Source organism: Giraffa tippelskirchi, chromosome 8, assembly GCF_054371585.1.
Source record: "Giraffa tippelskirchi isolate mGirTip1 chromosome 8, T2T-mGirTip1v1.2.pri, whole genome shotgun sequence".
NCBI lineage: Eukaryota > Metazoa > Chordata > Mammalia > Artiodactyla > Giraffidae > Giraffa > Giraffa tippelskirchi.
In genome coordinates this window covers 89,989,146-90,005,911 of record NC_137282.1, presented here as the reverse complement: position 1 = coordinate 90,005,911, position 16,766 = coordinate 89,989,146, and the positions used below count along the sequence as shown (strand labels likewise).

General features: G+C 39.4%; 1 protein-coding gene across 1 annotated transcript in view; it reads left to right on the top strand.

Annotated features, from left to right (window-relative positions):
- Positions 1-1,742: 1,742 nt before the first annotated feature.
- HCN1 (hyperpolarization activated cyclic nucleotide gated potassium channel 1) overlaps positions 1,743-16,766 on the top strand; it is a 435,287-nt gene continuing 420,263 nt past the window's right edge. The window contains exon 1 of the mRNA XM_081521338.1: positions 1,743-2,263. Within this exon, the coding sequence (XP_081377464.1) occupies positions 1,857-2,263 (407 nt within the window). The 5' untranslated portion in view covers positions 1,743-1,856. The remainder of the gene's footprint in view (positions 2,264-16,766) is intronic.

Genomic DNA, 16,766 nt, shown 5'->3' with positions numbered 1-16,766 from the left:
TTCTGGTATTTGATTAGCTAAAAACAGATGGCGTCTGAGTCAGGGTGGAGCACGCTGAACAAGGAGATGTAGCATAGACTATGGTAAGTAGAATGGAAAGGGGAATTGTACAGAATTAGAGCACAGCTAGGCCTAAGGGAATCTCATTTCTGCTTCTCTCTTCTTTTCCCCTCAGTTCTCTGCTTCCTTTTTCAGCCTGTTAATGCTGCATGACGGCTTCTAGTTGCCTTCCTCTGTCTTTATCCCTGCCTCTCCTATTCTCAACTGGCTTCCTCCCTGTTCAGTTTTTTTTTTTATTTTTTAAGGAAAACACTTTGACTGGCCCCAATTATTTTTCGTGCTAAGTCACTGGTCACCAGCTTGTCGTAGATTTCCTCCCCAAGATGCCCACTGCTCTCATTCTGAAATGCGGCTGTAGCCAACAGGACCCATGAGATCAGGGACTCCTGGCAGGGCAGGGATTCCTTTACTGAGGCTGCAGGCAGGGAGGCAATGCGTGTAACTGGAACAGATGTTTTGGGACATTTGGGAGTCCTAAAGCTCTTCAGACTTTGGGGCTGCCCTGCTGAGTGACTGGTGAGTTTGGCAGCACATCTTGCATCCTTAAGCTAATCCAGAGGGTTTGGAAGACACCAAGGGAATAAGAGGAATCTCAGAATGCTTTCTTCAGCATCAGCAGCAAGCTGTAAGTTTCACTTGAGAATACTTTCCCCATCTGAAAGGGTCATTACATTCTGTCTAGATTCCAAGGCATCTTGGCTTTCTGGTGAGGCATCATTGAACAATGACCAACATGCAAGCCTCTTAGTATGTTCTATTGATTATATAACTTGAAAAGTTAGGTCAGCTCTGGTGAGGTTTCCCTAACACACTTTTCTCTCAGTATTGGCTGCTGGAAGACCAGCAAATTGATGTGAATGGCCTTGGGAAGGAAGAAATCCCATCTTCTGCACAGGAGGCTCCAGAGGAAAAACAAGGATAAGTGTAAGGAGGTCAGCTGTCTGTCCCTAGGTGCAGCGCTTCATCTGCAAAGCCCCAACTGATTACCCTGGGTTACAAAGAACCTAGTCTCTTTCCCTGTCTGCCTCTCTCCTTCAACTACACACACACACACACACACACACGCACACGCACGCACGCACAATTCCGTGTACTCATGAAATTTAGCATCGAATGTCAGCCGTTACTTTCTAATGCACACCTAGCTGTACCCTGAATTTTCTGCATGCAGAGCCACCCTCTCCCCCTTTCTTGATCTATAACATCATTCAAACAGGAGTTCAATGTGACAAGGTCTCAAGGAGTTCAGGGATGTTTGTCCCTTTTGGATGAATATATCCGCTGGCTCAGTCTTTCTCCCACTCTCTCTTTGCCTCTCTCCTCCTTTTCGTGCAAACATACACCGAGTCTCTCACAACATGTACAAATGAATGTCTCCGAGGGCTCCCGAGTTCAATGTCACGCTGGGCAGAAGTGGAGCGAGAGTGGAGCGACAGCGTGTCGCGTGCGGGCGGGTAGAGTCCCTCTCCGGCCAGCAGAGGGCAGCCGAGGGGAGGCGCTGGCGCGCGAGGGCTGAGCCGAGCCTCGCCTCGCTCGGGCAGCCTCAGCCTGAGCACCAGCCGCGTCGGAGCCCGGAGCGCAGCCACTGAGGGCAGCGGCGGCGGCGGGAGCGAGGCGCGCAGCGAGCAGCGGCGCGGGCGGGAAGCAGAAGCCGCCGCCGCCGCCGCCGCCGCCGCGACGGGCAGCCGGGCTCGGCGGCCGCCGGATCGGGCCCCTGCCCCCTCCGCCTCGTGTCCCCGGCGCCGGGCGGCCGGCTAGTCTGGAGCCCGCGCCGTCGCCGGCCGCGTCCCCCGGGCATGGAAGGAGGCGGCAAGCCCAACTCCTCGTCCAACAGCCGGGACGATGGCAACAGCGTCTTCCCCACTAAGGCGCCCGCGACGGGCGCGGGGCCGGCCGCCGCCGACAAGCGCCTGGGCACCCCGCCGGGGGGCGGCGGGACCGGCGCGAAGGAGCACAGCAACTCCGTGTGCTTCAAGGTGGACGGCGGCGGCGGCGGCGGCGAGGAGTCGGCCGGGGGCTTCGAGGACTCCGAGGGGCCCCGGCGGCAGTACGGCTTCATGCAGCGGCAGTTCACCTCCATGCTGCAGCCCGGGGTCAACAAATTCTCCCTCCGCATGTTCGGGAGCCAGAAGGCAGTGGAGAAGGAGCAGGAAAGGGTTAAAACTGCAGGCTTCTGGATTATCCACCCTTACAGCGATTTCAGGTGAGGACACTCGCGCTCGCCGCCCCACCCTCCTTTCCGGGCGCGCCCTGCGTCGCTCTCCCGGCTCCTGGGAGGGGTCGCCCCGGGACTGGCGGGGAGGGGACGCCCGGCCGGCCGCGGGAGGAGCCGCCGTGGCTTCTACCCGGGCGGCAGGCTCGACTCTTCTACAACTAGTTTCCACCCAGGAGGGGATTGACTGATGCGTTCCTGTTGCCCGGGGAATCCCGGGGAAGGTTCTCCTGCTTTGCCTCGGGAACTTTGGGGCCAGATCCGGGAAGAAGGCCACGGTGACCCCGGATGGGAGGATGCTAAGTTGTGCAAGGAAACTTTCACTTCGGAGAGATGAGAGTGTAAGAAAGTGGCCAGAAAGTCGCTGGGGGTGCCACCTTCCCTCGCGCTGTTCTCCCAAGAAGTGGGTCCGTCCCAAAGGGGCAAAAGGCGCTCCTGAGTTTGGGGAGAGGATGAGGCGACCCGAGACAGTGACTCACGGGTCCTGGCCGGTCCAGCCTCTCTCGCCCATAGGGGGTGTTAATCTGTTTCTCATCTGCTTATAGGCACTGGGTATCCTCAGTGCCTTTCTTCAGGAGAGTGGCTGGCAGGCGGAGGAAGGGTAATTTGCGCTTAGATTGCCCCTGACTTGAGATTTCCGTGGAGCTGGCGCTGCCTGGTGGGGCAGGAGCCTGACAGGAAGCCTCGAGTTCCCGAAAAGGAGCCGGGGGGCGTTTCCACAGCCCCTTCCTGAAACAGAGGGGCACCCTTTCTTGACCTTGGCTACTAGTCTATTTCAAAAATCTCTTTCCTATTTCCCAACTCGGGGAACAAGGGCAGGAGAGCTGTCAGCTGTCAGGGAAACTCTGCTTCGGTGAATTAACGTTAAGACCTTTCCTGATCTTATTTGTTGCCCAAGTTTTTCATTGGGTTATAAGCGTGTTTAGAGATTATCAAATGAAGGTCGTGAAGTAGATCCTCTTATTAGTGTACGAACACCCTGCGGTCACGTTATATTAGCACCTGAGGAAGGCTGAGCTTTTAATTAAAAAAAAAAAAACACCCAATAAGCAAAAGCCAAGAGTGGCATTTATGTATTTAGATATGTATGTGTGTATGTATCCATTTACTGCTGAAATCGTTCGGAAAAGAAAAAGAAGAAAAAGAATGTGGTGCAAACTAAGGAATTTTAATAGGCGGTTGTTAAACAGCAAACAAATATAGCAATAAAAAGCAGCATTACTTTGAGTTGCTTGTAAAAACTAAGGGACAGTTGCCTTCAACTCCACGCCTTGACGGGAGCTGTCCAGAGTTCTGAATGACATTTAGTGGAAAACCCATACTTCTGCCGCACAAAGCCTTGGAGCAACTGTCTTCACCTTCTCTGAGATATACGTAAAAATACATATATTCTCAGAAATAAGTAACCATGTTATTTATGCATAGGATGAATGTACTTTAGGAAGTGTAGAATGTTAAGGTTCTTATATGGAAAAACACATAACAAATTCCAAAGGAGGACTTACAAAACATAACAACATTTATAGTGTATGGAAAATTAAGAGTTTGATTGAAAAAATGTTCATATTAAAATACTCTACTAAATAATCAAACATATTTCCTTCAGTAGGCTAATACTTATAGAAGCAAACTATGAGTGGCCTTATTCTAAGGTATATAACATTGTCATATTCTTAAGAATTTTAAGTTGAAATCAGATGTAGAATACTGTTTCTACCTCAGTTTTCAGTGGAAATATATTTCAACCCATATTGTTATTTCTTCATGAAAGAACGTTACAGAAACTGCCTTTAGTCTTGATAACAAAACTAAGTATGGTCTTTCCAGAAATATATGTAGTTCAATATCTACTTGCAAATAAAATGCTACATTCTGTTTGTTTAATTTTACACTCAATTAAATGGTTACTTATGATACTTTTATTTCTCAAGCGGTGTGAAAAGAGAATACAATTTTTCTAAATGGTGGCATATAATTAAACTTTCATCATTTATTAGACAAAAAACATAGGGCCACCTTTCAGGAATTAGCATAGTGTGCCAAAATCTTTTGAATGAATGAAATTCATGAAATTAAAGATTCTCCACATTTTCCTAGGTAAGTCATATGAGACAGGGTGTCTCTTTAAAACAAACAAAATAAATTTGGTGCTAAACAGGAGGAAGAAATGGAAATCAGATGATAGTTCAACTTTATCATGCATTTGAAAGAAATGAGAGATGATTAAAAAGTGAGTTAATACTCTAAACAAACTGCTGTGGAACAGTTTGGAATATTTGATTTTCCCTTGCATAAGTGGAAAAAGAAAATGGTAGAGCTAAATATTATAATTTAGATTTTTAACTAGAAGGAATCTGAAAAAAATAGATTTTAAAACTCACAGTTACTATATACACAGGTCTTATCAATAAAACAAAAAACTAAGGAAGAAATGTAAATACTTGCTTGCATATTTGAAGTCATTATTATTTCATTGATGTCTTTATATCATCTCACTACCAATATAAGGTTTCTTAAAAATCTGTAACATGTCAGGATAATGTAATGAAAAAAGCAAAAATAAAAAGTATAATTCTGTTAGCATTTTTCTTTTTCTAAAGGAAAAGTAGTGTGGGAATAATCAACAAACTATAGGAAAGTTATAGTCATGAGTTGTTCACCTCAGACCGTTTCCTGATGAAGACACTTTAAGGGAAATGCTTTGCTGTGTTTCCTACAATGCCAGCGTTAAGTCAGTAGTAATTTAGTGACTGAGAAAGTGAGACTTAAGAATAACTTTCCGTGGAGAATGGGGGAGATACCAGAAATTAAGATACCCAGTTATTTTTTTAACCCCCTTCACCATTCTAAGCCTTCGCAGATCCCGGGAAGTTTCGTCAGTCAGTTCTTTTGGCAGCCCCACACTGCTGAGTGTAGCATGAGCCCGCACTCCGGGGCATGTCAGGACTTTGACACTGCAGCTGGTGATCTAGTCCCTGCCCAGGATGATTGATTTCCAGGGCAGGCTTCCTTCTTCCCTCAGGCTGCAGGGCTGTGCTCCCCTTGAGACTCCAGAGAGCCAGCTCCTCCAGGCGCTCTCCCCTGCCTAGGCCCAGGAGTGCTCTTGCTGTGTCTGGCGAGTAGTTTTCTCTGCCTCCCGTGTAAGTAGGGCAGAGGCACTGTATTTCCCTTTCTTCTCAGGGGAGGATGATGTTAGAAACCTTCAGGGACTAAAGAGGACTCAAATACCATCAATACTGTTGGAAATAACTGGGTGGGAGCTAGAGAATTCAGTTAAACAAAAAAAGTATGTTTTTGTTTACACCATGGTGTAGAATCACCCTAACTTCACCCAAACTAGGGAAAACATGGTTAAAAAATAAAATCACGCTGACTTTTGTGTAGTGAGGACTCGGTTTCAGTCCTCTTGAGTTTCATGTGGATAGCGCACACACACAAATAATTTGAAGGTTAAACATGATTTTGAGGTTGCTAACAGTGATTGTACATTTATTAGCTAAAACTTTAGTTTTCATTCACTTAATAAAAAAGTGATACTGGGCAAGCATTGTAATTTCATAGCCAGTCCATTTATGATATAATCATTCAAATGCATTGAAAGAATAGCTAGGGGACTCTTGTGGATGGTTGCTATTATGTGAGTAATTTGCCTTAGAAGAATTTATCAACAGATTATTTGTCACTTCAAGAATTCTGACATTATTTTGTTGGATCATGCTTACATAAGTGCCTTTTTAAAAAAAATAATGCTCCCATTCCATATATACTGCCAGGAAACATCTTGCCTCTGGTAAGGGAGGAGATTTTATATCTTGACTCATTATTTCTTCCACTGTGTTCCATCAATTAGTGTGAATGACTGTGAAAAGCTTAGTGTGTGGCAAGTTCACAAGGACTCTAGAGACCAGAGTCACTTCCTGAAGATACTGCCATATCTGGCCTTGCATCTCTGCCTCAGGCTACATCCACAACTGTGCTGATGTCAGAGGTCACTGATGTGTTCATTAGAGAAGGGAGGCTTCCTCTGTATAACAGTTAGTCAGAGAGACTGCTTGTTTCTAGGAGCTTCTCCCAGGAAAACAATTCAACCTTCTGGGGTTTAAGGACTAATTAGCCTACTGTTATGCTATCTTTGTGCAGAATGCACTGTATTTTCCCCAGCAATGCTCTTTTTATTTGCTTTCTGTATCAACACAGCCAAAATTAACTATAAGAATTTATTTTTTTCCTCTGTTAGGTGAACCTTTTTCCATCTTATAAATTCAATTAAGTTCTTCATAGTGGCTCTAGCAACTGTTAAGCCCAATTATAGTGAAACTATTTGAAAAATGTGGAGGTATGAATTTATTCAGTTACATTTTCTTAGTATACATGTAAGTTATAAAACTTTAAATTTTGCTAAATATTTCACTATTTAATTGTATTTAATAGATATAGTGATGATACTATTAAAATATTACAAGATATTTTCCATTTTTTCCTGAGCAACTTTGCCTTTAAACCTACTTTTGGGGTTTATTATGTAAATTGAGAGTCAGGCAGAAGCACTTTTACCAATTCACATTTTATTATGTGGGCTTGTATTGATGAACTTGCATGTTGAATAATAATGAAAGAATTTCAAATGCATTGGAACCGTATATTACTTAACATAGTTACCATAGGCTCCTTTAACAGAATTTAAACTATATCTGCTTGATCAAAAACCACAAACCAAAACAACACCAACACCAGAAAACAATTTAAATAGCATTTGTAATTTTGCATTATTCCACTCAATGAACCTGTGTCCCCAAGTGAGTATGAGGCTAGCAAGATAAATCTGTGGTTTGGATGTGATCTTTTTGCCATCCCAAGTGTAATTCTTATGTTTAACAGATTATGCACTTGTGTTTGCTCCTGCTTAGTCCCTCAGTCCTCTCTGACTCTGCAACTCCATGGACCATAGCCTGCCAGGCTCCTTTGCTGATGCAATTTTTTTCCAGGCAAGAATCCTGGAGTGTGTTGCCAGGGGATCTTCCCAACCCAGGGATTAAACCTGTGTCTGCTGCAGCTCCTGCATTGCAGATGATGGATTCTTTACCTGCTGAGCCCCTTTACTTCCTTCCTTGGAGACAAAAATTGGACTTAGGATGAAGACTTTCAAACAGAGTTTCTTATAGGTATAATGCAAAATTATGGTAGACCATCAGGACTGCAGGAAGAGTATTGAACAAGTTCAGGGTCTGTGACAAATTTTCATTTCATCATTTTGGGTAAAGAAGTAGCAAGCTATAAATTAGGCTGACACAATATATTTTAGGAGAGTTAGTGGTGATGAAGAAAAAGTCTGCATGCCCAAGGATAAAAAACTATTTATACTTACACTAAGTACTTTTCTTCCAAAATTAATTTTTGTGTGTGTGTGAAGGCATCTTGATGTACAAGTTAGCATTACTTTCCCAGAAGAAAAAAATCAGGGGAAAATGGTGATGCTCCTTGGTTCACCTGGAGTTTTCTATGTTTTCACAAAATAAACCTCCTGGCTGTGTTAATTCTGTGTGTGTTTGCACATGCATGCCCACATGAGCAAGCAAGAGAGAAAGTGTTCAAGGGACATTTGTATATAAGCACATCTGATAAATGCTCATTTATCAGACACACCTCACCAAAGTATAAGTGATAAAAATTGATTTCATGACTCTTTTCAAGTTTATGCGTGAAGTTCCTGGTAATACTATGTTTCATTTAATAAGTTAAAGCAAAGTATCAAAATTATGCATGCCTCAGATTTACAATTTAACAATCTTATTTACATAAACCTGTTTTTATTTTCAACATGTTATAGCTCTAAAGAAGTAAGGCTAGTTAAATCTAACATAGGATGGATTTATGTGTACATATAACTGATTCATTTTGTTCTTCAGCAGAAACTACCACAATGTTGTAAAGCAACTATACTCCAATAATAATTAATTAAAAAAAGAAGTAAGGCTAATCACACACACATAGAGTTAGCAACTGTTTACAAATTTTCCATGTTCAGGTTCCTTTTAAGTATTTCACTATTATCAGCAGTGCTGCAGCAAACATCTTTGTCCATTAGTCTTCATTATATTCTGTACATAGTGATCTTATCAAGTAATACTGCTACCAACTAAGACTCTTCTTAAAAGTTTAAGTGACGTGGATACACCAGCGTTGATGCTCTTGTTTAGATAGTCACAGGCCATTTTAAGACAGAAAGTCAGAATTGTCCTCCATTCTGTTCATCACAGAGTACGTGGAGTGGCAAGAATGATCTTATCCCATGTTATCTTATGTCTAATGAAGTTATCACACTATTTAAAATCCTTTGAGGGCTTCCCATTGCTCTTGAATATATTTGACAAACAAGCTACAAGACTTGCATAATTTCAACTTATCTGGGCAACCTCGTCACACACCATTCGCTCCCTCACTGTCCTCAGCCACCTGGGTAAGTTTTCAGCTCCCAGAACCAGCTGAGTTCTCTCCTGCCACAGATTTTGATGTGACATTTAACCCCATTGCCTGAAATTCTCTTTTCACTTTAAGCTGTTCTGCATTATAACTAGTTTCTCCTCCTCATGTGGATTTCAGTTTAGTCACTGTGATCACCTTCAACATCTCCCCCCTCTACTTTCATTTTCTATCTGGGCTTCTTGTTTCATCAGAATTTATACTTTACGTATGTTTTTCTACTAGGATTTAAGCTCCCTCGCTTCATCAGTATTATTCCATTTTATATTCCCCATGCCATAAGAATGCACATAGTAGACGTTTTTCCTGCTAAGCTTTCTCAGACACTTTAGTTTTTAACAAGTTTTTGAGATCTTATTTATCTACCATACAATTCACTCATTTAAAGGGAATGATTGAATGTTTCTAATATGTTCACAGAATTGTGCAGCCATTACCACAATCAATTCTAGAAAATTTTTATCACTCTAAGAAGGAATGCTGTATCCATTAGAACTCAATTCTCTTCTTCCCTTCCCTTCCTCCCCCCACACAGCTCTATCCAACCACTAATCTACCTTCTGCATCTATAGATTTTTTTTTTCTTATTCTGGAAATCTTGTTATCAATGGAATCATACAATATGTAATTTTTTGTTACTGTTTTCTTTCACTTAGCATAATGTTTTCATGCTTTTCCGCGCTATAGCATATTTCAGTTCTTAATTTATTTTGGTATGGATATACCAAATTTTGGATTTCCCTGGTGGCTCAGATGGTAAAGAATCTACCTGCAGTGCAGGAGGTCTCCTGAAGAAGGAAATGGCTATCCACTCCAGTATTCTTGCATGGAGAATCCCTAGGGACAGAGGAGCCTGGTGGGCTACAGTGCATGGGATTGCAAAGAGTCGGACACAACTGAGCGAATAACACACACACGTAACACCAAATTTTATCGATTCATCAGTTGATGGATACTTTAGTTTTTGGTCTTTATGATTACTGCTGGTCTGAATGCTATTGTACAGTTTTTGGGGGGTTTTTTTGCTTTTTTTTTTTTTGTGCAGAGATGTATTTCCATTTGTCTTAGAAGTGAAATTTCTAGCCCAGTTTATAAAAAAAAAAATATTGAATGAGTGCACACTCCAACCAGGGTGTGCCACATTTATTCTTTACATTAATAAATCCAGTTAAAGAAATCTCTTAATTTTCCTACAGCAATACTTGGCATTGTTTCCCTGTTACCACCTAAAAGTACATGTCCCAGCCATTACATTTTCCCGCCTGGTTTAGAGAGGACTAAATGAAACTGAAGAGAGGTTAAGCACCATGAACCTGGTGACATGGATGGATGATGAGAACTGGGCCAGAAGTTTAGCTCTCTGGAATCTTTTTATTTTTTTAATAACCTTTATTTTTCAGCAAGTATGTTATTTATTTATTTATTTATTTTTGACTGCATGGCATGTGGATTCTTAGTTCCCTGAACAGGGTTAGAACCCATGCTGAAGTGGAAATGCAGAGTCTTAACCACTGGACCCCCAGGGAAGTCCCTCTGGAATCTTGATTCTGTCGCTCCAGCTCTTTTACCTCAAAGAAACAAGGCTGCCAGTATAAATAATTCTCCACATCTGCAGGAAAACATTATGTTAAACCTAATCATTTATTCTTCCTCCTTTTTGAAGCCATCCCAAAATAATATGAAAAAAAATGCAAAGAAACACAGACAACTAGAAGAGAAAGGAGAAAGCAGAGAACAAGAGATCTGGAAACATTTTGGGAAACAGAAAGCTAATGAAGTTACTCTGTTAACACTTACCCAGTCCTTCACCACTGAACCCCAGAAGTGTTCAGGATGTGAAGGGACCAGTTAAGAAATAGTTTCCAGGAAAACCAGCCTGAAACCAGGAGGATTAATTAAGGGTCTCCTTAGTGAATGCAGAACTCTTAATGCTAATGTAGAAGGCTTTGTCCTGCTTGGTTAATTCTCCCCAGGCAGGAAACAGGAAAATTACCTTCATGGAAGACACTTCAAGGTCTTCCAGTAAAATTTCTTATTTATTACCTAATGACCTTGCAGAAAGCCTTACATTTGTATACAGAGACTGTATGTATATTTTGGTACTAAATCATCTAACATGGTCTAAAAGAAAAAGATTATGAGACTTTTGAGAAACATCATCATAAAATAGAAAAACTAAGTCAAACAGCAAAAGAAAGTCCCAAGAACAGAGAAGCATTTGGGATAAGGGGAAACTCAACATTATTTTAAAATACTCTAAAAATCATGTCTTCAGCAGGGTATTTCATCTGTACAGTAAGAACAATATGCTCTGAAGAGAATAGCCAGGATATAATAAGTTGGCACATAAAGTCTAGCAGACCCCTCATAATTAGGGCCAAAAGAAAAAGAGAGAATAGAAAATATAAGCAAAAATAAAGTCTAATTTATAAGGTCAAACTTTATAAAAGGATTTGGAGGATGAGAACATAGATGAAAATGGACATATGGAATTAACAGAGACATTTTAAATAAAATTTTCCAGGTAGCAGGATGTGAAATAGCATTTCTGAGAAACTCACAGAGTGCTCAGCACCATGAAAGGAAAAGACCCCACCAAGGGTCATCACACACCTCAGAACTCCTCTGAATCAGAGAAAAAAAGAAGGAAAAACAACAACAACAACAACAAAAGGAAACCCTAAAACTTTCCAAAGAGAAAGTTACAAACTTATAGTATTTCTCAAGAAGTGAGAAAATACTGTAAGCTAACTGATAGTGTGATAAAGTCTACAAAATTGTGAGAGAAAGTGACCTCTAAAAAATTGTAAACCCTTCATAATATGAAGATTTAATAAAACCAATCAGAATTCAAGAACTCTAATGTTCATCACCCATGTATCCTTTCTTACAAAGTTACTGAATGATGTGCTCAAGTAAAACAAAGAACCACATCAAATAGTGTGAAAACAAAAGATGGAATATGGAATCTGACAGAGAAGAACCTTGAAAGAAAGTCCCAGGAGTTCTGAGTAACTGGGTGTTCTTGAAGGAAACCAATCTAAACAGGGGCCAGAAAGCAGAGGGCCCTGGACAAAGGCTTTCGGGGGAGGGGGAGTGGGGGAGAGAAAACTGGTAATCAGCATTTGAAAAGTAATGTTACTAGGCGGATCCTTTGGAATACTTATTGGGTAGGTTGAATACGAACCCCTCTGCCAATGCAGGAGACGTGAGAGACATGGGTTTGATCCCTGTATCCAGAAGATCACCTGGAGGAAGGCATGACAGCCCACTCCAGTATTCTTGCCTGGAGAATTCCCTGGACAGAGTAGCCAGGTGGGCTACAGTTCATAGAGTCACAAAGAGGAGGACATGACTGAAGGGACTTAGCAGGCACTTTGAATACAAGCAGATAAACAAAAGACCTTTATCAACTCCAGGAAGAAAGTGTTAGCCGCTCCGTCGTGTCCCACTCTTTGCGATCCCGTGGGCTGTAGCCCACCAGGCTCCTCTGTCCATGGGTTCTCCAGGCAAGAAACGCGAGTGGATAGCCATGTATTTAAAAGGGGAAGAAAAATTACATTGCTTGGATCAGCAATGAATAACAGTTACCTGGCCATTGTAAAGTAAACAAGGATGATTTACGCAAAGATTATGGTCCTGCTATTCTGGAAGGAAAGAGAAAGGCAGATGAAGGTTGGGTGTTCTAAGAAAGCTGAATGATTGAAAATGAGCAGGGTTTAAAGTCGATGTATCAGTTTCTTTTTGAAATTTAATGTCTTTTTGAATTTACTGTCAGAAGAAACAATTAGGATGTTTGAATTAAGGAAGTGGGTGTGTAGAGTGAAAGGAAGGGAGTTTATAATCTTCTTATAATCCTTTAATACTATTTTAGTTGTTAAAAAAAGATTATGGGTATGTTTTGAGGTGACATAGTTTTGTTAAGGACACAGATTCTGGAGCCAGCCTGTTTAGGTTAGAATCTGAATTCCACCACCTCAATATCTGGGCCTCAGTTTCCTTAGTTATAAAAATGAGGAAAAAAGTATTGGGTTGTTGGGAAGATACATATTTTTGTGTTATGACTACATAGTGTCTAGATGTAGTGGCTCAGAAGGTAAAGAATCTGCCTGCAATGCAGGGGACCTGAGTTCATTCCCTGGGTTAGGAAGATCCCTCTGGAGAAGGGCATGGCAACTGACTGCAGTATTCTTGCCTGGAGAATCCCCATGGACAGAGGAGCCTGGCGGGCTACAGTCCATGGGGTTGCAAAGAGTCGGAATGACTGAGTGACTAAGCACAGATATGTAGTGCTTAGTCGTAGTATCCTCTGCTTCTTAATGCTGTGTTAGCTATTTTGAAAGTAAAATTGAAACGGAATTAAGAAGTGTCAACTATTTGAGAAAGGAGAATACTAAGTACATGCTTGTCAATCTTCAAAATTCCTACAGAGGATGTGTCTGTGAAGGGAGGGCCATGCAAAGTATGTGCTGTTCTGTTTTCTTTTTATCTTCAGGGAAGACTGGGCAGCAGAAACCCTGATGTGCAGTGGCAGTTTTTGTGTGTGCTCTGTGACATAAGTTTACTCATGAGAGAATGAGCATTGGAGAGCTTCTAATACAGCTTCTATCTGCAAAATTTTCTAGATATAATATTATTATCTTCTAAGTTACTATAAAATGCTACAGTGTTGAACATTTAGAAATAGCTTTTGGGGAAAATTCTAATGGCATTGAGTTGTATACTCCTTCACATTAATCTTTATTTTCATCAGAAAATGGCATAAACCATTTGGGGTCTTACTTGAAATCAGTTAAATGTTATATATATGAGCCAAATAAGATGATTCATAACTTGCTAAATTCTTTCATTTTTCTTTTAATTGTCAATTTTTTTCCTTTGGAGTTTAAGTGATGTACAATATTGTATTAGTTTCAGGTGTACCATATAATGAGTCAATATATTTATTCATTATAAAATGATCATTATGATTAGTCTAGTTATCATCTGTCAGTATACAAATTTTTTGCAATATTATTAGTTATATTCCCCATGCTGTGTATTATATCCTCATGACTTATTTATTTTGTAACTGGAAGTTTGCACCTCTTAATCCCTGTCACTTTATTTATTATTTATTGTCAAATTTAATAGTCTGTGAAAAATGATTATTTAGAAATATAGTTTAAGAAAAACATCTATTTTTACATCATTTTTCAGCAGATGTCACTTATTGCCCTTGCAGAATGTGTTAGCCTTATTGTTTTTTTAAAAGAGTATACTTTATTAAAAATTATGCAATCTTGATTGTTTGAGAGACATGAGCGGAGATTGAAAAAACAGCTATTGAGGGTTATATGAGTATACTTATTGGGAGAATGAGTATTCCTTTTTTCTGTAGAAGTCATTAATTGTTTAAATAGTTGTTTTTTTTTTAAGGTTTTTTGTTCTGAGCATAAAATTTGGTATTTGTCTTGGAAAATCATGTAAGTGAATTAGGATGAAGATTAGAAACATATTGTCCAGGATTTAGATGCATTTTTAAAACATATTAAATAGCAGAGATATAAAGTTGCAATTACCTAGTTATGGTTGTACACATATTGAATAATATAAATAACCCCCAAATCCTATGAATGTAATTACTGTTTATGTTAATTGTTCCTTAACTAACCATTTATCTTAGTGACACTTAGATTTCAGACTCAGAGAATACTTTAAGAATCAAATGAAATCTGTGGATTCTCTGCCTAGAAAAGTGCATGTATTCTCAAAATTTTTGTCTGTAATTTTAAGAAGTTTTTGTTTCCCTTCAAGCTCATTTATTTTTGGACCCCAAGTTAAGACTTCTTGAACTATTTAATATTTTAACACAGATGTATGGTACTAGAAACAATGCATGGAAGACACAGGGAGATAGAGTTTTGCTTGGACATTTAATTGTTAGAGCTACAGTTAGAAAAATTTGCCTTGAGAGGGACAGAATTCCATCAGCCAAGTTAGTTAGTTTTGAGGCTAGATGTGGCGCTGTTGTTGACGAACCCGCCTGCCAATGCAGGAGACATAAGAGACACTGTTTGATCCCTGGGTCGGGAAGATCCCCTGGAGGAGGGCATGGCAACTTACTCCGGTGTTCTTGCCTGGAGAATCCCATAGACAGAGGGGTCTGGAGGGCTACAGTCCATAAGGTTGTAAAGAGTCGGACATGACTGAAGTGACTTAGCATGCACGCACCTTGTCCACAGGGATTGAGCAAAATCATTCTGTTGTTGGTTCAGTCAGTATAATCAGGCACAGAATTATATTTGGGGTGAGAAGAGGCTAAATTATTTTTTTGCAGATATGTTTATCTGCCTTAAACAACTTAAAGAACTAACTGATAAATGATAGAATTAACTGCAAAATTCACTGAGAACTTATTATAAGACAAATATATTTAAAAATATCAGTAACGTTCCTATATATTAACACCTCTGAGGATAGTTAATAGAAAATTCAGTGCCTATGAAAACCAAAAATATAAACTATATATAAAAAATGAGTTTTACAATAAATACTATTAATCAACAAAAATAATTGAGTAAAATCCATTGTTACCAGTTTATAGCAAAATTAAATCCAAATAAGTTTAACTTTATTAAAGGTAAAAACAACTTAAATCAGAGTTCCTAAAAAATATTAGCAAATTATTTACTAATGTTGCTTTGGGGGAGAGCTTTCCAGCATATGGCTCCAAAGACTGTGTAAATTGTTGCAACTTTTCTAAATGTCAGTTTGACACTATATAAAAAGTTTTTGAAAATTTATAGGCCAGTGTGTTATTTTATAAAAAAAAATATGATACATGTGAATACATGCATATGAGAATGATTCCTATAAATATTTTTCATAATAATAGAAAATTATAAACAAATATAACCTGAGTAAAATTTCAACCCTATTCTACACCCCTTGTTATCAGTTTTTCTCCGTATCTCTGCCTTGCCTTTTCTTCATAGTACTTCACATAATTTATTGATGCTAAATGTTTTGTTTACTTCATTTTATTATCAACCCTCATCTATAATTTAAGCCTGACTTAAGATGAGGGTTTTGCATTGTTTTAACCATTTTATTCTCAGGATACATGTGTGTGACACAAAGTGCATGCTTAATAAATATGAATGGAAGAAGAAATTCTAGGAACACTGTGCTTAGTTTTAGTTTTTGTACATAATTTCCAACAACTAAATGGTATTTTCCCCTATATTTGCTACAAAAAAAACTATTTTAATTTAGTATAGATATCTTAATCTGATATACACAAACATATATTTAGAAATAAGATTTTATGTCACTTAATATAATACATACTTGTATTAATTCTGTTTGCTGTAATGCTTGTTTTTATGTTGTTTAAAAGAATTTTGGGAATATATATTGTGGATCTTTGGGGATAGCTCTTGTTTCACAGGCTTATAAAACTATTTAAATGTCATTGCCTTTGGAATCAATGTTATCTTCATTGAAATAGATTTGAAAATGCATCTCTCTGGACAGTGACATTAAGGAAGAATGGCACATTTACTTTCCTGTATATATCATTTTTTTTTTCTTTTTTTCTTTTGCCAAATTGTACTGCTTGGTATAACAGTAGTAAGCATTTCATTTCAAGCCCAGTTGTATAGAGGTGGAAAGTTAGTACTATCTATAGGTATACCTAATAAAGGTTGAGTCAGTGTTTTGAAAGGGGATTAATTTTGAATTTTAACCCTGTGGTAAGTAGATACTTGTTTGTGTTTACAAACAAAAAACAAAAATTCAAGCAAAAATTTCTGACAAAGCACTATTAAATTGGTTCTTGTATAGTTAATGGAAAGGAGATCATAGATCTTGATACAAGAAAATTGAAGTTGACATAATTTTGAGAAGGAGAGGGAACCTGAATCTTAGAAGACACCAGTAGTTTGGTTTTTGCACATAGAGAGTGAAATGAAAAAAAACCTCTGACAACTTTCATAGCAAAATTGTCCCCATGAACCTAAAAGATAAGCAA